This window comes from Sciurus vulgaris (assembly GCF_902686455.1).
Source record: "Sciurus vulgaris genome assembly, chromosome: 2".
NCBI classification, from domain to species: Eukaryota; Metazoa; Chordata; class Mammalia; order Rodentia; family Sciuridae; genus Sciurus; species Sciurus vulgaris.
In genome coordinates this window covers 112,802,141-112,825,207 of record NC_136462.1, presented here as the reverse complement: position 1 = coordinate 112,825,207, position 23,067 = coordinate 112,802,141, and the positions used below count along the sequence as shown (strand labels likewise).

Genomic DNA, 23,067 nt, shown 5'->3' with positions numbered 1-23,067 from the left:
TAAAAATTATTTTTCTTCTTTACACTTGCAGTCTTTTGCTGTCATTCCCTTCAGCTATAGATACAAGCAACTAAGAGTAGAAATGATTTTTATTTTCTAACCTCTTTAGGCCATTGAGAGAGCCTCATCAAGACAGAATCTCATAAAGAAAAATGGGGCATGTTGGCATATAGTATGGCAAAAACTTACCCACTTTATTTTTTGGCATGTGAAGAAAAATTGTATTGAATTTTTTCTTCTTTGGCTTATAGTTTGTTGCATTTCTAGAAGAAATGCTTTGTCAACTCATTAAACCTCTTTGTGTAACCAAAGGTCCAGGAACACAGGTGATTTTTTTTAGTTATTTTCTGACTTTGTCCTAAGAATCTATTTTGTTGTTTTCACATTATCTACATGGGTCACTCTATTGTTATTCCAGAGTATTGTGGAAACTCGTAACTTTTTTTTTTATTTTGTTTTCTAACTGTAGATTTTTTTTTTTTTTTTTTTTGTAGATTGTTTTTTTTGTTGTTGAAGTGAAATTTACACAATATTAACCATTTTAAAAGAAACAATTCAGGGGCATTTAGTGCTTCACAATGTTGTACAGCCACCACCTCTTCCTAGTTCTAAAACACTTTTCATTTCTCCAAACATTTTTTAATACACTTTTTGAAAGAAAGAAAAAAAAAAAACAGTTTAGAATACTATTCTGTGTTGTTTCATCTGCTTATAGGCTGGTATAAAGTACTGAATTATTACTGTATTTGTTTTTAGGTGATTTCAAATGTCCTATCAAAGAGGAAATAGCAATTACCAGTGGCGATTGGGAAGTTCTTGGCCGGCATGGATCTAATGTATGTCCTTTTATTGTACTAATATATTTGGTCAACATCTACCGTGTGGATGCAGTACAAAAAAATCAGTAATACAACTTACTATGACCCCAGTGTTTTGAAAATATTGTTAGAGCCTAAAGGAACTCAAGTTTTTGGAAAGGAAGACTCTCAGTTTAAACTACAGATCTCACTGAATTTATAACTCTAGTATTAGATGTTTTCTTGTTACTAAAGATCACCATTTTCAAATATATTGCTGCTCCTTAATAAGGAAGCAACCCATACTTATAGGGTCTAGCAAAAGCTGTGAGCTAGGATATAGTTTTGAATCTATTATAGACTACTCCTATCCCTCATGCATTAGAAATTGTGTTTACTATTCCTGAATGAGTAATTCTCTTTCATTCACTAGTTTATTCTTTTTTTTTTGTTGTTGTACACATTTATACAAAATATATAATGAATATAACAGTTGAAAATAAAAAATAGAACTAAGCAAGTATATAAAACACTTACAAAATAAAAAAGTAGTAACAAAACCATGCTACCTTATTTGAAATTGTTCATCTTTTATACTTTTTTTGGGGGGGTGGGGACTGGGGATTGAACTCAGTGACACTTACCCACTGAGCCCCATCCCCAGCCCTTTTTTGTATTTTGTTTAGAGACGGGGTCTCACTGAGTTGCTTATTAGCACCTCACTAAGTTGCTGAGGCTGAACCCCAGATCTTCTGGCCTCAGCACACTGTGCCCCGCTAAAACTCTTCATCTTTTAGATCCACAATGCTTTACCTCTTATGTTTAAAACAGTGATTTCCATTATGCTTAGTCTATGAAACCATAATTTTTTCGTAGTTGCAGATGGATAGCATGTTTTTATTTGGTTTACTTTTATGGGGTGCTAAGGATCGAACCCAGTGCCTCACCCATACTAGGTGAGTGCTCTGCCACTGAGCCACAACCCAGCCCTTTATTTAATATTTTTAAAAGAAAAACCAATTCTCAAACTCAAGGATTAATAAATACTTGCAAAGCAGTCCCTGAAATCTTTGTGTATCTGTTAACGAAAATACAAATCCAGAATATAAAATCTATCTGAAATTATCTAAGCAAATTATTTAAATAAGACTCAGTTTCTAAGATTAAAAAAAAAATTTAAATCTTATTATATACAAAGTTACATACAAACACAAATGGGTTTTTGTTGATATGCTTTGAAAAAAATAAACCAGTCACCATTCCTTAATCTTTCCTACACTATGCTGGAATTCAAAAGAACTTTGAATAATTTCAAGAAAACTACCGAATAGAAATAGTTAAGGAAATAGTTCAAGGAAAACTATTACATAGAAAAATAAATTCACTGCTAAAGTTATAAATCATGTTTGTTTTGAACTTGTGGAAGTTTTCATTATTTAGTTCATAGCTTCTATAGAATAATTCTACAATATTAACCTTTTCTCATTAAAAATGACAGATTTCTATCTGTAGACAAGTAACAGTCCATTTTCCCCATAAATCCCCCTCAAATCCTAGACATTAGCTTCCCAATAAGTTTTTCACACATCGATTTATGGAGAAAAATTTTCCACAGCCCAGGACACTTGCTCTCCTCATTAACAAATCAGATTCTGTAGTTACTCAGGGACAAACTTATTATTTGGATAACTCTGTCCAAACATGTACTGCTAACACATAAAAGAATAAATATGTGATAACATCTGAAGCCAAATCTCCATTTAGACAATATGGCCTTGTTCGCATCTGAACACGGTGGGAGGCAGCAATGAAGGATGCTCTGTCTTGACTGACTGATGTTGTGACTCCATAAAAGTCACTTTTCCCAAAGCTGTGCTCAAATGTCAATGCCATGCATTTCAAAGTGAGGGCCTACAGGTTAAAAAAGCCTGACCTTGATAAATGAACATCCTGGTAGGAAATGTTTTTATTATCATGCGGACACTTTCAGTTTCTTTTTCTTGGCCTTCAGTACAGGAGGAAGAGAAATCTTAAAGGTGGTCTCACACGTGGTACAGATAGGGCTGAAATTGCAGAATATTGACAAACACACAGAGCAGACATAGCCAATTTCAATGAGATTTCGATGACAGAAGCAAGCAGCCCTGTAGTCAACGTGAAGGGGGGGCGGGGGGGATTAACTGAGATCGCTGATCCTGATCAGGAAGAAAAACCCACAGTAGATACTGCACAAGGGAGGGCATCTGGGGCACCTTCAAGTACAGTCCTCCTGTGATGTCACACGCCTGTTGGAGGAGTCCTGAATCAGAGTCCAAAACACAGGCATCGATCAGAACATTCTGTTTCTGTGCTGCAAAGATGATGTTCATGAAGTTCATATACTGCAGTGCACTGTCTTCTGCAGCCTTAATCACCTTTTTCCCCTGATGTCAGTGCTTCCTTTGTCCCACGCTGCACTGCGGTAGGAACGTGGACTTGTTTCTGTGCTCCAGCCTTTCCCATCTACTTGTCCACTACTGCACCGGGGCCACAACGTCACCGTGGCCTCACAGAGCACTTCAGTGACTTACAGGCATGTCCTATTTCTCACTCCCTTTCAGAAAGTTCCTGTTTCCTTTTGCTTATTGCTAATTTTTAAAAATCACCCGGACCTGCAATATTCTTGATTTCATCTCCTGATTATCTTTAACTTCCTTGTTCATTCTGTGAATGTCTTAATTTAGCAGAGGGCTTTGGCCAGGGATCCCGCCAGCAGAGTTTCCGTATGCTGACCCTTTATGTCACTTTTGGTCATCAGATCTTTAATTTCTTCAACGATAACTTCATTTGCTGCTGTTAACAGTTCGTATTTTCCATCTTTACTGCCGGAGGGATTCAATTCAGAAGGAAGGTTGCCAGAGTCTCCAAAGAAGTCTCCAAGTCTGCCATTCTTCCCAGGATACAAAAACCGACTTTCTTGAATGTGACTTGCTATCACAGCAAGCTTGTTGGAACGGTTCATGAATAAATGGGAGTTTCCCAGCACCATCACAGCATCCATGCACTTGGATAAAGTAAACTGAGATTCCTTCAATGCTTGCTTTCCCCACCAAATTGGGTTGGCATCAACTATGATAACCAGAAGATTCAATTCATCTTCGTCTGAGACCATGGCGACCCCGTCCCTCCGCGCAAAACAGCGGTCAGGCGAGCGCGCCGAAGCCTGCGCACCCCCACTAGTTTATTTTCTTTCACAAATTTAAATTTTCATCTACCACCTGCAAAGAGGGATCAACATTTATATAGAACTTAGATTGATAAGAAAGAGGAGGGAAATTCATCCTCTGTTTTGTTTTTAGTTTGTGACGTTCTATAGCGATTCAGTGGATTCTATGTATGTGTATTTTTTGTTTGTTTGTTTTTTGTGGTGCTGGGGATCAAACCCAGGACACACACAGTTGAGTTAACATATGCTACCAGGATTTAGTGAAGGCCAAAATGTGATTTCTTCAAATTGATAAATTTTATCAAAGGATTTTATGTACTGGCTACGGTTTTTTTCATGTCATGTTTATTTATGTGTTGTGATTCTTTGCCTCTTCCCTTTTCCCTATATCCTTGTTTTGTTTTGTTTTTAAGTTATCCTTTTCCTTCTCTGCTTTTATTTTATTTTTTCCATCTCTGCTTTTACAGATGATTTTGTTCCTACCCAAAGATTTCTGATGGCAATAATTGAGTAAAGCTTTGAGACTTAAAGTTATGCACCTTTTACTGTTGAGTGTTTCCTCAACAGAGTATAATCCTGAGCTGGCACTAAAATATTAATGTCACCTTGGAATTTGTTAGAAATGCAGACTTGGAGACCTATCCCAGACCTCCTAAATCAGAAACTCTGGTAGTATTACCTAGGGATCTGTTCACTAAGCCCTCCAGAAGAGTTGAATTCTGTTGAACATAAGTAGTTAAATGAACAAGATAAAGAACCATTATAAGTAGTGTTGAGAAATTGACTGGTTATTTCTTCAGTTTTGAAAGGCCTGACTTAATAGCAGAATTAGTCCTAACTTCTGGAACATTTGTTTAGTATAGCAACTGTGTTAACTTCAGGATTTATCCATCCAAAAAATATTTAATAATGAAGTTTCCTGGAAAAAAAATGAGAGACATTTTTAAATACTTGCTCTTAGAAATTTATCTGTTATCTTTGCTTAAAAAATTTTTTTTTTAATTTTATTAAACATTAGCTGGTAAAAGTTTTTTAAAAGAACAGCAAAAGAAAGCCGTTTACTTCGAATATTACTGTAATTAAGTGAATTCATCTATGAATTTACTTGCAGTTTTTTTGAATTTTGAATGATGACTTAAAATATCTATTCATGGCTCAGGATGTGGCTTTGTGGTAGAGCACTTCTCTAGCATACACAAGGCCCTGGGTTCAATCCAGCACTAGGGGGGAAATGATCTTATCAGTACTTACTTATAAACTATACCACTGTTGAAAGCATGCTTGAATACGCTTATTCCCCAACCCAAAGATAAAACACTTTTGTAAATTTGTACAAAAGATCAAAAATAGTACTGCCTAAAAACACTAACAGAAATACACAGGATATTTAAATTAGTCTGTTTCAAGTTTACATGAATGGTTGACCTAAGCTGCATCTAGAGTATTTTTTCCCTCTATTAAGAAAATAATTCTCCTGTTTCAAGAGAAGCACATGTTCCGGGCTAGGGTTGTGGCTCAGTGGTAGAGCACTTGCCTAACACACCAGAGGCACTGGGTTTGATCCCCAGCAGTACGTAAAAAAACAAAATAGAACAAAGGTATTGTGTCCATCTATAACTAAAAATACTTAAAAAAAAAAAAAAAAAGCACATGTTCTGAAAAGATAGGAAATTATACAACATATAATTCAGTTGTTTATTTTCCTTCTGGACAGGATCTGTTGTTAGCTCTAAGTCATAAGCAAAATCAATTTGTTTATTAGCATTGATAGCACAATAAAAAGAAGCACAAGTCAAAGGCCAAATAATTCTTAATAAAATTGGAGGTTGGTCCTTGAACCACTGACTTTGCTGGGTTTATGCTAGTACCGATTTTCTTGTTATTGTTGTTCTGGCAGATCCAGGTTGATGAAGTCAGAAGACTGGTATATTTTGAAGGCACCAAAGACTCTCCTTTAGAACATCACCTGTATGTGGTCAGTTATGTAAATCCTGGAGAGGTGATAAGGCTGACTGACCGTGGCTATTCCCACTCTTGCTGTATCAGCCAGGTATAAGTCCCTGTCATATAAAAGCCTTCTGTTCCTATAATGTTCCTTTTCAGTGGTGTGAAAATTGGTGAAGTTGACCTGTAGAATCCTCACTGTCTTAGGAAAAGCTTTAAAACAGCCTTAACTTAAGTGTTACCTATATACATAATCAAACTCTTACTATACTCTTGGCTATAGCATTAATGCAGATGTAATAGCAGATAACCTTTTTGATTTTTTCCCTGAGGAAAAATAAAATCACTTCTCCTTTTTCTAGCATTGTGACTTCTTTATAAGTAAGTACAGTAACCAGAAGAATCCCCACTGTGTATCCCTCTACAAACTTTCAAGTCCTGAAGATAACCCCACTTGCAGAACAAAGGAATTCTGGGCCACCATTTTGGATTCAGCAGGTACTCTTTTTCCCTAAATCTGACCTTAAATAGGTTTAGTGCCTTCGTGCACTTAATTTGTGTTCTTTGTTCACCTTTGTGCACTAAATAGGTTTAGTACCTTAGTGCACTAAATTTGTGTTATCTGTTCATCTTTACTGGACAAAGTCTCCTCATTTCTCACCCCTTCCTGTGCCTGAACTGCTGAGCTTCTGATTGATCCCACCTCTTCTCTGTAAACCATGTAATAAGGTGGGCCAGCTTTCACTCCAAACAGAATCAGGTCTGGAAAGCCTGCTAATGCAGGAAGATTGCAAGTTCAAGGCCAATCTCAGCAACTTGGTCTCAAAATTAAAAAATGAAAAAAAAGATTGGGGGTATGTCTCAGTGATTAAACACCACTTGGTTCAATACCCAGTTCCCCTCCCCCAAAAAAAAAACCATGAAAGTGGGGTGCAACCAATGTGAAGTTTTTAATTTTTTTTTTTAAATTGTACTGGTATTACCTGAAATCATTTATTTTACTGAACTATCTTTGGTGTAATATTAGGACACAGGGAATACTTGTGAATAATATACACCAATACAATGTGACTACACATTAATATAATGGAAATATGGTATATGCTGCTTGTTCCCCGCACCTCAACTTTATTGAAATATGTGCTTGTTTCTGATTAGGTATATGGTTTAACTATAAATAGGTTACACTGAGTTTAGCACAAAGTGTTTTTATAATTCTGCATGGAAACACTTCCTAGGCTTCAAAGATTATTCAAAATACTCTGTGTCTGCTTTTGAACTCTATAATTTAATGTTTGTTGTATTTTTTTCAAGATGAATATTCTTGCTTAATTTTTTTATTATCTCACCTTAAAAAAGGGTGTCAGTTATTTGAGTGTTGGGGGTTCTGGGTTTTGATATTTTCTTCCTTGCTCTCAGATTATAGAGCTCCCATTAAGAACTCCTTTTACAGACTCTGTTACCTACTCACAGGTCCTCTTCCTGACTATACCCCTCCAGAAATTTTCTCCTTTGAAAGTACTACTGGATTTACACTGTATGGAATGCTATACAAGCCTCATGATCTACAACCTGGGAAGAAATACCCGACTGTGCTATTCATATATGGTGGTCCTCAGGTAGGCATATAAATATATACATATACATACACATACATATATATATGTATTTTTTTAGGTAATTTGTTTTTAGAATATCTAGTTTGTTATATAGAATAGGATAAGAATTTGAGGATTGGAGTTGTGACTCAATGGTGGAACGCTTATGTGAGGCACTTATGTCAGTGCCTCACATATGCAATTCAGTGCATATGTGAGGCACTGAATTTGATCCTCAGCACCACATAAAAATTAAACAAATAAAATAAAGATATTGTGTCCATTTATAACTAAAAATATTTTTTAAAAAAGAATTTGGGGGCTGGGGAGATAGCTCAGTTGGTAGAGTGCTCGCCTCGCAAGCACAGGACCCTGGGTTCAATCCCCAGTACCGCAAAAAAAAAAAAAAAAATTAAACAGTTTTGGGCCTCTGCTGTTCTTGAGTTTTTTCTAATTATCAATTCAGAAAGCGAGGTATATAAGTTTGACTAATCTGTAAAATCAGTTTCTTACTTGACATTGAGGACTATTTAACTCTTGAGGGGAGTGGAATATTCATGTCACTAGGTAAATATCTTACTTTCTCTGTAGAGAAACTTGTTTAGGAAATGAAATTAAACAGTTAAATGTCTTAGTAAATAAAAAGTCATATTTTCAGAAACCCTTAGTAGCTTATTGAATTCCTCTCCTCATTGGAAGGCTACATCTCTCAAGCAAACTAGAATACAGATTAACTAGTGAAGACAATAGATGTACCACTGCTTAACGCTATAGGAAGTTTACAACTTGATTTTTCCATTTTCTGGATTAAATATTAGCATGTGACTAATGCTGCTGACTAACACAGTAAACTGTTTTGGATAGGTGAATTGGATGTTAATTTTTAAAAATGTTTACTGTTGATTATTTATCTTCCCTTAAGCCCTTAAAGAAATTAGAATATAAACTGGACATGGTAGCACATGCTGGTAATCCCAGTGACTGGAGGATCACAAGTTTGAGGCCACCCTCAGCAGCTTAGCAAGACCCTGCCTTAAAATAAAAAATGAAAAGGGATGGGGATGTAGCTCAGTAGTAAAGTATCTGTGGGCTTAATCCCCAGTACCAAAAAAAAAAAAAAAAAGAAAAAAGAAAAGAATTATAATGTTTACATAATGTAACTCTTAGACTTGGTAATATCCTTTATAATTATTCCCAGTTATTTTGTATTTGAAAATGTATCAAAATACCAAGCTGTATGAAAAATAAAGTAAAAGTAAAATAACTGCGTGAGCCATAAAATCTCAGGGATGATGATCGTGTATTAAAACCATTTTGCCATTATTAAATATTCCAGATAGAGGAAACAATATCAAGAACCTGGGGTTAGAAACAGGTTGATAAGCATTGATAATAAGGTTAGAGTACAGTGCAAGAGAGGAAAATGGTGTGAGATGAATTCAGAGATAGCCATGGCCCAAATAATCCGAAGTCTCAAAGGCCATATAGTTTAGATCTTGGACTTGGGGAGTAGCTTAGTGGTAGAGCAATTGTCTAGTATGTGCAGGGTCCTGGTTTCAGTCCCCAACACCAAAATAAATAAATAAAATTTAGATCTTTTTTGAAGGATAATGGTAACTATTATATAGGGAACCAGGCAGTAGTCATATGTCATTCACGTTTTTAAAATATCACTATTACTGCATGAACAGACTGTAGGAGAGCTGGAATAGAAGAAGAAAGACCAGTTTGGCAGTTGTTGAAATGACATTAAGCATCCAAAAATACAAAAATGGAAGACTCTCCCTCTCCCTACAATCTAACCCAGTAAATATAATAGTAGATATTAATTGTATGAAGATAGCATTTATTCTTATTTAACTCCTGACTAACTTGATTTTCCCCTTTGGTTTTAGCCAGAGAAAGCCTCTTTCATTTTTTAAAAGTAAAAAACGAATCAGATTTTATTAAAATTTTAAAACTTTTCTTATCCAAAACCTCCATTAAGACTTGGAGCCTTATACATAGATGTTTTTATCTGGTAAACCAGTTATATTCAAAATACCTAAGAAACTTTAGAATTCAGTAAGATAAGAACTGAATTTTTAAAAACCAAAGAGGCTGAGGATGTGTCTTAGTGATAAAGCACTTGCCTCACATGTATGAGGCGCTGAGTTTAATCCCTAGCACTGCAAAAAACAAACAAACAACAACAAAAAAACCAGCCAAAGACATTTCACGAAACAAGATGTGTGGTAGCAAGTATATATAAGAGAAGATACTCAGCACCATTAATTATTAGGCAATCCAAATTAATAGCACAGTGATAAAACCATTACACATCTGTCAGAATGTCTAAAATTAAAATAACTGACCATACCCAATGTTGGCCAGGAGTAGAGAACCCTCATACATTGACAGTGGGAAAGAAAAATGGCACAGCTACTTTAGAAAACAATTTTTAAAATTTTCCAAAAAAAATTTTAATTGACATATAATTATACATATTTATGAGGCATAGTGGGATAATTCAAAATGTATGTTATACATACACATATTTTCTCTTTTCTCTCTGTCTCTTTTTTTTTTTTTTTTTTTTTTTTTTTGGTGAGGCAGGGTCTCAGTCTATTGCCCCAGGCTAGCCCAGAACTCATGGACTCAAGCAATCCTCCTACCTCAGCTTGGAATTACAGGTGTGCAACACCACACCTGGCTCATCTTTTTCATTTTTATCCAGACCTTTTTGTTTAATGTATTACTTAGTTCTGCCATCACTAATTATAGTCATGTTTTGCTTTATGATCAGGAGACCTTCTGAGAAATGTTACTAGGTGATTGCATTGTTGTGCAAGCATCATAGAGTATGCTTACACAAACCTAGATGATATAGGTCAATCACTCAAAGTGACTTCTTGTGTGTATGTGTCCAAGTGTGCATGTGTGTTTCTAGGGATTGACCTTGCACATGCTAGGTGAGCACTGAGCCACATCCCCAGCCTCATGGCCCCCTTTTTTTTTTTTCTTTAATTTTATCTTGAGACAGGATCTTGCTAAATTGCCCAGGTTGGCCTCAAACTTTTCATCCTCTTACCTTAGCCTCTTGAGTAGCTGGGATTTCATGTATCTATTACTATGCCTGGCTTGTTGTAGCATCTTAATCAAGAGATGCAGCAAACAAGATGTTTGAAACTGCTCTCAGCATGACAGTATATACTGTTTTATAGTAAACTTTTTAAAAAAAACTTTTCAATGATGCTAGAAGTTGAAATCAGGACTTCATGCATACCAAGCACTCACTCTACCTCTGAGCTATACCCCCAACCCCAAATTTTTTAAGTAGGAGGACACTCTCAAATAATGATGAGAAGTATAAAATAGTGAATACATATACCAGTAATATAGTCATTTATTATAATTATCAATCATTATGTTAGGTGTCTAATTGTATGTGCTATATTTAAGTAATGTTGGCAGTATAGGTTTTTTGTGCCAGCATTACTACAGATACATGAGTGATGAGTTGTGTTGTGCCAGCTATGATGTCACTAGGTGATAGAAATTTTTCAGCTCCATTATAGTCTTATGGGACCACTGTCAGATATTCAGACTGTCACTGATGAAAACATCTTTATGCTTGGCATGACTGAATAATTTTTCTTTTCACTCAATGTTTTGTTGATAAAACACTAAGATATATTTAACTTCTTAGTAATTTTGAAGTATAGTCTCTGTAGTGATAAAATGATTACAGAATTATCCTACTCAGCTGGGCATGGTGGCACATACTTGTAGTACCAGTTACTCTGGAGGCTGAGGCAGGAGGATCACTTGAGCTCAGAAGTTCGAAGCCAACCTGGGCAACTTAGTGAGACTTTGTCTGAAAATAAAGGACTGGGAATGTGGCTCAGTGTTAGAACACTTACCTAGCATACACGAAGCCCTAGATTCCATGCCCAGTTTGTGTGTGGAATTATCTTACTTTTTACAATAATCTGTGTAACAGGAAAAAGGAAACAGGACTTGTCACAGTTTCCCATTAAAATGGTACATTTTTCCCATTGCTAGTCAAAGATGACCCTAGAAGAGACAACTGGAGAGGGAAGATGATCTTATTTATCCTCGTGACTGTTATTTGAATGACAAAATTCTTCAGAGTAGACAGTTTAGCATCTTTTTCTGTGGGGTAGGTTAATTTTCTTGTCTTGTGTATAATTAATATCTAAGAGTTTTAAGATCTAAATTATTCAGTAATTTCCCTGAACCATGAATGTGAAATAAAACAAGAAGCAACATAAACATGAAAAGATTTTAGTTAATTTTGAAATAAATCACTTAGCCAGGCATGTTGGCACATGCCTATAATCCCAGCAACTCAGGAGACTGAGACAAGAGGATCACAAGTTCAAGGCCAACCTCAGCAACTTACAGAGACCTTGTCTCAAAATAAAACATAAAAAGTGCTGGGAATATAGAACTCAGTGGTAGAGCACCCCTGGGTTAAATCCCCAGTACCAAATACACAAATCACTTAAAAGTTATGTTTTACAGGCAAATGAATATTAAATTCTTAAGCTTTCTGCTTTTTGCAGTGCTATGATTCTCTTGTGGTTTGTATGTTACCATATAATAAAGTTCATCAAAGGTTGTATTTCTTTTTCAGGTGCAGTTGGTAAATAATCGCTTTAAAGGAGTCAAGTATTTTCGCTTGAATACCCTCGCCTCTCTGGGTTATGTGGTTGTGGTGATTGACAACAGGGGATCCTGTCACCGAGGGCTTAAATTTGAAGGTGCCTTTAAATATAAAATGGTGTGTGAGCATAAAAACTTTTCTTTTAAAAAAATGTACTTTTTTCGTGCATTGTTTTATGTTAAATCTGCAGTTAGGAGAGGGACTGTGAGAGAGTGTGTGTGTGTGTGTGAGAGAGAGAGAGTGTTCAGGGGTGGGAGGGAAGATGCAACTTGATGTGTGCTAGGCTAGCTCATGTCTCCCTGTGTATAACTGTGGGAAGCTGAGAGAGGCCAATTCTATGTAGAAATATTCTCCCTTTCTGTATTGTACATCCACCTTAGCCGGACGGCAGCACCATTTTAGTTTTCAGCATCCTTTATGCTGTTGAGGAATAATTGAGATTTGTTCTGTCCTCTGTGAAGAGGGAAACCAACTGGTTAGTCCTTCCTTGTGACAAGCCTCTTTCTCTCTACAGGAAGCTTTAAATGCTACCTTTTAGAGATGCCCTATGTCCTTTCTGCTGCTTTGGGAAATGATGAGAATCCGATGTTCCTTTTGCACAGTAAGGCAGTTACTGTGTTTGCCAGTGTATTGGACATGCTGAGTAAGACATGGGGATTTTCTCCCACAGCCAGTTCTTTGACCTTATGTTATATTCTCATGTAAGTTTGTTTTGTTTTGTTTTGTTTTGTTTTTAGTTTTTGGCTCAGTGAAGTGAGACTGTTTGCACTGGCAGGCCAAGTAATACAGATAGGATGGTAGTGGTAGGTAGTGGTAGGACTTAATAGGGCTTTAAAGAAACAATATGTTCAGTTCCTAGTGTTATGATTGGAAAATAGGAAGGTTAGGACCTCAAGAGTAATTCCCTCTGCTTTATTGTACTAAATATTAAAAGTGAGAAGTAAAATTAATCAGTCTCTAAGGGGGCTAATTTTTTGTCTTTGGGTATAGGAAAGGCTTGTTACAAGGAAGATGCTGACCTCTTAGCAGACAACAGAACAAATGTAAATGGGAAATACCCAAAAGCAAGTGCAGTAATAGGAAAGAGTTTTTTAACCAAGTGATAACTAAACTCTAGGACAGCCTAACAACAGAACCTATAGACACCTATCTCCAAATAGATTTTTGAAAAAAAAAAAAATTGAGAATGGGAAATAGAATTTCCGTTTTTAATGAATTCTATTATGGAAGAAAAATGTTTTAGTAAAAAAGTTAATTCCTGGGCTGGGGTTGTGGCTCAATGGCAGAGCACTTACCTAGCATTTGTGAAGCACTGGGTTTGATTCTAAGCACCACATATAAATAAATAAAGGTCCATTGACAACTAAATATATATTTTTTTCTTAATTTATTAGTTTAAAAGCACTCATAGTAAGATTTTTATGCATCAGAATCAGTGAAATACTCTCCCTTTTTTGACAGGGTCAAATAGAAATTGATGATCAAGTGGAAGGACTCCAATATCTAGCTTCTCAATATGATTTCATTGACTTAGATCGTGTGGGCATCCACGGGTGGTCTTACGGAGGATACCTCTCCCTGATGGCATTAATGCAGAGATCAGATATCTTCAGGGTAAGTAATTTCCTATTGTACTCATTTTTTAAATAAGGGTACTTTGTAATAAAGTTTCTTTATAAATTGAAGGTATGTGAAATTGCTTATTTTCTGAAGATTTAGAGTTATCAGTATGATGAAATGTTATGGTCTGTGTATTAAATGGCCATGTGAAATCTGTATCACAGTTATTAGCATGATTTATTTAGATAATTACCAACCTAATGGCGAGTTTTTGGTTCTTTGTAGACATTTACCAAAAATTATAGGCACTCATGATTAGTAAAACACACACATGCATATTGGATTGTAATTGCTTGTTTAATTGTTAGACTATAAGTTCTGACAACAAGGAACTCTTTGCTTTCTATGCACCACTATATCTTCAGCTGCCAGGCATAATGCTTGGCATGTAGTAGGCCCTTCATAAATTGTCAAACACCAGCCCTTGGTTCAGTTCCCAGCATCAGGGGAAAAAAAATCTCTGTTAAATGAGTGAATCATGAATCATTAAATATGTAATTGCTCACAATTCTGTAAACAAACTCTTACCAGAGAAAATACATAAAGATGAACATAGTTAAGAGAATAGGAATTAAAAGTAGCATTTTTCTGGCTGGGGTTGTAACTCAGTGGTAGAGTGTTTGCCTAGCATGTGTGAGGCACTGGGTTCAATTCTCAGCACTGCATTTAAATGAATAAAGATCCATCAACAAGTGGAAAAAAAAAAAAAAGACAAATGACCTTTAACAAAAAAAGTAGCATTTTTCTTTTTTTAAATATTTCGATAACATGATTTTATTTTATAATGAAAAGGTTTTTTGTTTCGTTTTTGTGGTTCTGGCAATTGAACTCGGGGCACTCTATCACTGGACTACATCTTTAGCCCTTTTATTTTATTTTGAGACAGCATCTTGCTAAATTGCCTAAGCTGACCTTGAATTTGCAGTCCTCCTGCCTCAGCCTCACAAATAGCTGGGATTATAGTGGCATGTGCCACTGTACCTGACTGAAAGTAATTAGAATATTTGAATATAGAACCATATGTAAGAGCCTTAAAATGAGGCACATTTTTAGTCCTTAAATAGAGTTCATTCATTGTTTTAAATTGTGTACTACAAAAGAGTTTGGGGGGGGGGCTGCTTTTCCTACACAAAGTTAACAATTCTCATGCATTTTTTTCCCCCAGTCATAGGAATGAGTTTATGCTGAGGTACTTGTAAGCTTTAGTTCAGTCTCCCCTCTTGATAAAGGAACCTATAGTTTTATTTCAGCTAGCCCAGGTTAAGGGTTTGGTGTGGGCATGCCTGTGGAACATGAAACTTACTGACTCACGAAGTATCAAATTTGTGACCTTGGCAAGCTACTTCAATTATCTGAGTCTCCTGAGACCTGTATGCCTGATAGTGGAGTTAAAGCTTAAGGGTAATTTTAGCCTGTAAATTTGTAACTTTAAGTTCTTATAGCTAGCCACTGTTTTCTACACAGTTCACTGTCAGTGTTGTTTTATGCAGGTTGCTATTGCTGGGGCCCCAGTCACTCTGTGGATCTTCTATGATACAGGATACACAGAACGTTATATGGGTCACCCTGACCAGAATGAACAGGGCTATTACTTAGGATCTGTGGCCATGCAAGCAGAAAAGTTCCCCTCTGAGTAAGTTCAAGCCTTATAAAGTTTTAAATTTTAAATTGTTTTTGAAAAACTTACCTTTAACATTAATGAAAACTTCAAATACTAAAAACTAAGGCTAATGTTTTATAGAACATTAGAATGGCATGGCTTTTGTGCAAAGCAAAATTAAAGACCAGTTCATATACTATTTTTTCTGTTTTTAGGGTTTTTTTTGTTGTTTGTTTTGTTTTTCTTCTTTTGTTTTTTGTTGTTTTTGTTTTGTGGAGATTGAACTCAGAACCTCATGCACACTAGGCAAGTGTTCTACTGCTAAACTACACCTCACCCCTGTTTTGGGTTTGTTGTTGTTTTACAAGTTGTATTTGAAGCAGTTGTTTATGTTGAAAGAAGCTAAGTACACAACTGTTTCAAGATGGGAAAGATCTCGTGTCTACTTAGATGTTTTATAAGTAGTTTTTCTAGAGACATGCTATAATTATTGATGTGTTCCAATATTTGAATAAATTATAAACAGTTTTAAAAAATGTTTCTTTACATGTGGGATCTGGTTAGTATATTACAAATTTAATATTGAAAATATTGAATCCTTATTCTAACATTGTAGTATAAAGAAGTTAATGTTGACTGTGATTAGTTTAAAGGAAATAAATGGTTTCCTCTAAATACTATTGTACCTAATATTTTTATTTCTCCAGACCAAATCGTTTACTGCTCTTACATGGGTTCTTGGATGAGAATGTCCATTTTGCACATACCAGTATATTACTGAGTTTTTTAGTGAGGGCTGGAAAACCATATGATTTACAGGTGAGTTATTCTGTATTTCCAAATTAAATACAATAGTCATTAGCAATTGGTTACTTTGAGATCTAATAAAATATGGAGTAAGGCCAAATTTTCAGCTGTGTCCACCTTTAAGAGAACTAAAGTAATAGGTATAGTTATTACTTGCTTCTGATTGGATCAAATTGGCACTATTGAAGTTGGGCTAAAAAGCCTCTTGGATTGCATGACTTGTGTACGTTTGTTTGCTTTCAGTTTAAAAGCATGGAGTAGGTGTCCATTCACTGTCCTCTTTTACTTTGTTTTTCCCTTTTTGAAGAGTAAGGAGTTGCTACTTGATTTCCTATTGAAAAATGATTTTTAGGCCCTAATTACCTGGTGTTTTAATTTATTTTTACGTACATTGTCATTGGTACAGAAACTAGCAAAGTTGTCCTCAATTGCTCCCTTACTCAAAAAAAGATTTTAAGAGAGGGCTGGGGATATAGCTCAGTTGGTAGAGTGCTTGCCTCGCAAGCAGAAGGCCCTGGGTTCAATCCCCAGCACTGTGAAAAAATAAAAACAAAAATAAAAAAAGATTTTAAGAGAAGGTGTTCTTTCTTTTTTAAAAATTTTTTTTAGTTGTTGATGGCCCTTTATTTTAATAATTTATATGCGTTGCTCAGAATTGAACCCTCACATGCTAGCCAAGCATTCTACTACTAAGCTACAACCCCAGCCACATTCTTCCTTTATATTTCTTAAAAAAAAAAAAAAGAAAAAAAGAAAAAAAGATACACTCAGCTGGGTGTGGTGGCACACACTTGTAATCCCAGCTACTCAGGAGGTAAGAGCAGGTGGCCAGCCTCAGTAACTGAGACTCTATCTCAAAATAAAAAATAAAAATTGGGCTGGGGAGATAGCTCAGTTGGTAGAGTGCTTGCCTTGCAAGCACAAGGCTCTGGGTTTGATCCCCAGCACCGCAAAAAAATAATAATAATAAAATAAAATAAAAGATAAAAATGGCTGGAGATACAGCTCATTGGAGTGCCCCTGGGTTCAATCCCAGTGTGTATGTGTGTCGGGGTGTTGGGGGGGTAGAATTATATGCTCAGAAGAAATGAAAAACATTACTTTTTGTCTTTTTTATATTTCATTTGACATTTCTGTCAAGTTAAACTATGATATATTTATCTATAGCAATCATTTTCCAGCTTTTTGGTCTAGGGACCCTTTTATGTACCAAAGAACTTTATTTATGTGGGTTTTCTTTTTCAATATTTCTTGCCGGGTGTGGTGGCACGTGCCTGTTGTCCCAGCTGCTCAGGAGGCTGAGGCAGGAGGGTTGCTTGAGCCCACAAAATTAAGTCCAATCTAGGCAACATAGTTTTCCAAAATTTGAATTTTCCTTAAAAACTCAAATTCTGTCATTGGCAAACAAGTACTGTTAGTGTAGTCCTCAAAGTGACCACATTACTTCATTTATTTTTGAAAAATGTTTGCCAGATACCAAAGCCTGAATAATCATGTTGTCTGTCATTCTCTACCCAAAAAAAAAAGGGGTGGGGGCAGGGAATTCCCCTTAAAAGCAACAGTTCAGCTTGCAACTTGGTTACACAGATGCTTTGCCTTGAGACATCCTGTAGCACAAGTGCTTTATGTGTATTTCTCATTTCAGCATTACAGAGTATTAAAAGGCTTCTTCAGGGTTACAGTTTTATAAAATTCAAATTTTTACTGCTATGTAAGTGAAACTGGCACTTTTCTTTTTTACTACAAGTGTGTGGTGGTGAACATTATGACTTCTGGAACAATTTAATATTGCCTTGATTCATGCTAAGGCACCTACAGTTTCATTCACAATTGCTTTTGTATCATCAGTGCTACACAGTAAAGGCAAATAATGTCTTTTATAGTTCTCAAAATAGTTTTGATCTTATGTATCCCTTAAGAGGATTTCCAAGAACCCCTCAAAGTCTGCAGACCACACTTGCGTAATGAACTGTTGGTTTACAGGAAAATCCTTCATTAAGCCTGATGGGTAGGTATATAGGAATTATAAGAAGAGGGACTTTTTTTTTTTGGTGGTACAAGAGATTGAACTCATGAGTGCTCTGCCATTCAGCTACATGCCCCAACCCTCTTTTTTTCTTTTTTTTTTTTTTGGGGGGGGGGTGCTGGGGATCGAACCCAGGACCTTGTGCTTACAAGGCAAGCACTCTACCTACTGAGCTATCTCCCCAGCCCCCAACCCTCTTATTTTTTATTTTTAGACAGAGTTTTGCTAGGCTGACCAGGTTGACCAGGTTGACCTAAAGCTTATGATACTCCTGCCTATGTCTCCTAAATAGCTGGGTAATGTTATAGGATATACCACCCTGCCTTGTGAGATAGGGGCCTTAAAATAGGATATATTATGTGATAGCTTGGAAAGGCTATGCTCCTTATTATTGATCCTGTTAAAAACCCCCAGAGAGGGACTGGGGCGGTGGCTCAGCAGTAGAGCACTTGCCTGGCATGTGTGGGACCCTGGGTTCGAGACTCAGCATCACATATAAATACACCAATAAAATAAAGGCCTATCGACACCTGAAATTAAAAAAAAAAAAAAACCAGAGAGCTTTCAGAGGAGATGTGTTGTTAATTTTCTTTTAATATTTTTACTTTTCGTTGTTAAGATCTATCCTCAGGAGAGACACAGCATAAGAGTTCCTGAATCTGGAGAACATTATGAACTGCATCTTTTGCACTACCTTCAAGAAAACCTTGGATCACGTATTGCTGCTCTGAAAGTGATATAATTTTGACCTGTGTAGAATTCTGGTGTACACTGGCTATTTAACCAAATGAGGTTTAATCAATAGAGAACACAGAATTGATCATCACATTTTGTACCTGCCACATAACATCTACTTCTGAAAGTAAATTTGGTGCCATGCAGGCATCTACAACTTGTGGATAGTAATCTAATACCTTAACTGTACACACACAAATTGAATGATACATCTGTCTAAGGGATTCAGCAATACCATGAGAAATACTGAAAGAAGACAGTAGCATCACATATCCATACTACCCTATTTTCACTTTTAATAGCATTATAAACCTCATGGACTTAGTGTATTTTTACAATATACTTCTGCATTTATTAAAATATGATATTAGTGAGCAGTTTGGTTCAATTCCAGAATCTCTATTTACAGATTTGATAGCACTTAAATGTAATTGAATAGCTTATGCTTCATTGCTTGAGGTGTATCCAGCATGTTGTGAACTAATCACTATTAAACCTATGACTTAATCAGTCATAAATGCTTTTTCAGGATAACTTAGTGGCCTCCTAAAGATACTTATTTTGGCTTCTGACCAGTTTTTAGCCAATTTAACTGTATCTAGTATAATGGTTCTCTTTTTTTCTTTGATGACAAAGTAAGTTTTTCCTTTCACATAAAGGCAAATAACTGTGTATATAGCATGGATTTAATTAGTCTTATGATGTTGATAATTACAGACAAGATTTTTAATCAGATGATTAGAGAGCTTAAATATTTGCAGGCAAGTTTTTTTTTTGGTTTTTTTTTTCCTTCATTTAGGAAAAGAGAATGGTAACATTCCCTTGCATTCAGAAAATTTGGTGGTGCCAGTTTCCTTGTGATATTTCCCTATTAAAATATTTCAGAATTTTAGGGAGGTGGAAGGGAATCACAGTGGTGTGGGGAAAACCAGGGAGTGGAGAATGAGGGAAAACCAGGGAGGGAAGGTGGCAAGGGTCTACTTCAGAACTAAGCAGAAATAGTTTAAAAAAAAATACTCATGAAAAAAATTTGGGAAGTGAAATTTAAACTACTAGAATATTAAGAAACCAGAATTAAGAAGTCACTCTCTTGCCAACATAGCTACAGACTAACATCATTCAGGGGAGGAAAAGTTCCTTAGAGTTACTTTTATATTTCAGGACTTTTTGTTGTTGTTTTTGTTGTTTTTCCTCTTAATTTTAGAATTCTTACAGATTTAAACTTTTATCTTTAAATTATTGAACATAATTTAGATATTGTGAGCTTAAAATGAAAAGATTTCCAAACAGCCTCTTTACCATAAACAAACCCCTGGTAAGCCATAGCTCTTTGTTTCAGAGTTTAAAGCCTATAAAGGCCATGACATTTTGTGGGCTTAGCCTTCACACTTGACTGAAGGGCGCTCATGAGCTATCAAGTACTGATTGAAATCTGCCCTTTTAGAGTCTTTGGGTACTATGGGTCTCATTGAAACCAGAGTCAGGAAAGGCAACCATGAGTTTGACCCTATTTAATCATAAGCTTCAGTATATAAAAAATCATTACTAGTACTTTTAAATCACTCCAAGAAAAATCTATTTCTTTTTCACCACTACAGATAGTATAGATTTATTCCACAGAGTACAGTCTGTCTTAGTAAGGAACATGACTGCACCAGGGGTAGACTTCACTGAGTGCCAGGTGAGAGGTGGAGGAGACCCAGAAAGGGCAGAGTGACCTGGTGGTTCTGTCCTTGGAGAAGAGGGATTGGGTTTTGCTAGTTGTGTATTTATACTGTATAATAGATTCCATACTTTTCTTTATTATCTGTGTCTGTATTGATTTTCATGTTTGTGATGTTTTCTCATGCCAAGATTTGTTTATATTTTTTCGGTGTTAAATTAAATTGGTTTGGGTAACTTTTCTTCCCCAAGAAAGTATTTTCCCTCATAACTTAAGTATACATCTGACTGTTGAGGATGGTATTTTGGGGACTAGTTGACCTCCAAGGAATCTATCCTTCTATGCAAAGTAGAAATGGTATAAAATAGCTTTTAGATAGCTACTTATTTGAAACCTCTTATCCATTAAGGTTGTTTATTTAATATAGCATCTCTTATTTTACCAAGACAAACAAACGTTCAAAAACCTCATATGTTCTTGAATTTAGGTGTTTTCCTTTTCCATTTTGCCTTTTTCCTTCCTATCACCGGGAATGTTCTTTTTAAAAGCTCCCAGTCACTTAAATGCCATTCTGCTTCTCTAGGGGAAGAAATTACCAGACTGAATTTGCTTTTTACAACCTGTATAGAAAACATCATAGTAATTGAAAAAGTCAGTAGGAATCATACTGTTTCTTTGTACCCTGACTATGGGTAATCATAGTGTAGAAAAGTAACAAAAAAGTAGTTTTGTAAGAGCTAAAAAGCACCAGGTTAAACACCAAACTAGGTTTTTGTATGATTGATAAATGAATAGCCATCACCCAATACAGTTGCTTAAACTTTGTAGAACAGTAGAACTTAAAAATCAAAGGTTCATGTGGGGTGCTTACTGAAAGAAATACTGTCTACAACCTCACTCCTAAGAAATTTGTATTCCATTGATTTGGATAGAGATCAGGAATGTGCATTTCTAGCAAGCTTTCTAGGTGATGCTAAATCAAATCACTTTGGACTACTTTAAGAAATGTCTCAGGGCTGAGAGTATAGCTCAATGGTAGAGCACTTGCTTAACTGCTCAACACCCTGGGTTTGATCCCTACAGCTGGAAGAAAAAAAAAAGAAACTCTCTGTAAAGAATGGGATTGGATTAAGAAAATCATAGATATATTTCTATACTTGACTGACTCATAAGAACATAAAAAACAGTAGTCAAGAAAGCTGCTGTTGTGTGATAACTGTTGGTCCCTTTTCATTCTGTAAGTAGCGGAAGAAATTAACTTTGTATCCCCTTTGTCTAGAGATTCATTTTGGAATGAAGGTTTTTTCCTTTATGCCATTCATTCCTGGCTCACACAAGAATATGACATAAAGCATGCATTACCTTTTAAAATAATGAAATATAGATAACAATGCTTGCTTTTTTTTCATGCTTGTTTTATTCCTTACGGAAGGTGGTATCCCACCTTTCTATAACATTGTTCTCTCTAGGTGGATGATTCCAGTAAGATTTCATTATTATAGAATCATAAGTTTTCAAGCTGGAATAAATCTTGGATTAATCTACTGTTCTCGCTTGTTAGAAGAGGAACCTACATACTACAGAGAGGAAGCCACACAGTTGGTATCCGGTTGGTACTAAATTCCATCCAGATATCCTGCCTCATGGTAGTTAAATGATACATAGAAAAGACAGATTTTTAAAGATTTATTTATTAATATGTTCCTATAAACATTTTAAAGGTAAACCACATAAAATGGTTAATTTTTTCATTCTAAGTAAATGCTAAGCATGCTTATTAATGAAGCAGTACTTCTAATTAGTGAATGAGATTCTGAAGTTAATTTAACTCATTACACTGAATGTGTCTTCCTTGGTGTAGTAGGGGATATGGTGATTGGGATATAGAGCAGAGCCCTTACTTAAAACCAAAAGCCCATTTTACAGCAATCTGATAAAGAGACATGACTGTAAATTAAGATATGTAATGTGAGTGTCCTTTCCCTCCAGATATTAAGGAATAAGGAAACTTCTCTTACCCCAACCTTCCCAACCCTACCTATCCACCTTCCAGCCCCAAATACTGAGACATCTTAGTGCAAGGTGCTGAGCTCTAGGAAATTATTTCAAAAGTCCCTCACAAACAGAGAAAAAGTCTTATTTGTATGTTTGTTTTCAAATAACCCAAATGCAAATTTATGTTATATTCAGCAACATTGGAGTTCAGGTCTTTAATTTTAGAGCATAAAGTGCCTGCTGTTTTAAGCATTGACTTGTATAAAATGAATTGCATGTCTCACTCCAGTAAGTTTATGGGTTTTTTCATTTTCAGCAACATGGCTTTTAATCATGTAAAGTGAAACATTAGTTTTGTTGCATTTTATTACAGGTTCTTAGTTGCAATAAAGATGCTGCTGAAATTAA

The 23,067-nt window shown here is 35.7% G+C and overlaps 1 protein-coding gene and 1 pseudogene across 7 annotated transcripts in view; one reads left to right on the top strand and one right to left on the bottom strand.

Moving 5' to 3' along the window:
- Positions 1 to 23,067, top strand: part of DPP8 (dipeptidyl peptidase 8) — a 60,751-nt gene extending 37,684 nt beyond the window's left edge. For 4 of the 6 annotated variants that reach the window (XM_079125657.1, XM_079125656.1, XM_079125659.1 and 1 more), the window contains 9 exons: positions 757 to 836; positions 5,900 to 6,052; positions 6,309 to 6,444; positions 7,420 to 7,565; positions 12,184 to 12,330; positions 13,675 to 13,827; positions 15,324 to 15,466; positions 16,141 to 16,252; positions 18,886 to 23,067. In XM_079125657.1, coding sequence (XP_078981783.1) covers positions 757 to 836; positions 5,900 to 6,052; positions 6,309 to 6,444; positions 7,420 to 7,565; positions 12,184 to 12,330; positions 13,675 to 13,827; positions 15,324 to 15,466; positions 16,141 to 16,252; positions 18,886 to 19,008 — 1,193 coding nt within the window. In that variant the 3' untranslated portion in view covers positions 19,009 to 23,067. Of the gene's footprint in view, positions 1 to 756; positions 837 to 5,899; positions 6,053 to 6,308; positions 6,445 to 7,419; positions 7,566 to 12,183; positions 12,331 to 12,727; positions 12,900 to 13,674; positions 13,828 to 15,323; positions 15,467 to 16,140; positions 16,253 to 18,885 lie in introns of those variants that run through there. The other 2 variants (XM_079125658.1, XM_079125660.1) reach the window with 2 other exon arrangements.
- LOC306652981 (general transcription factor IIH subunit 3-like) lies at positions 1,247 to 4,008 on the bottom strand (annotated as a pseudogene). The gene is made up of 2 exons (XR_013766989.1): positions 3,443 to 4,008; positions 1,247 to 3,202 (listed from the first exon to the last, which is right to left on the bottom strand). The product of XR_013766989.1 is annotated as a general transcription factor IIH subunit 3-like (transcript).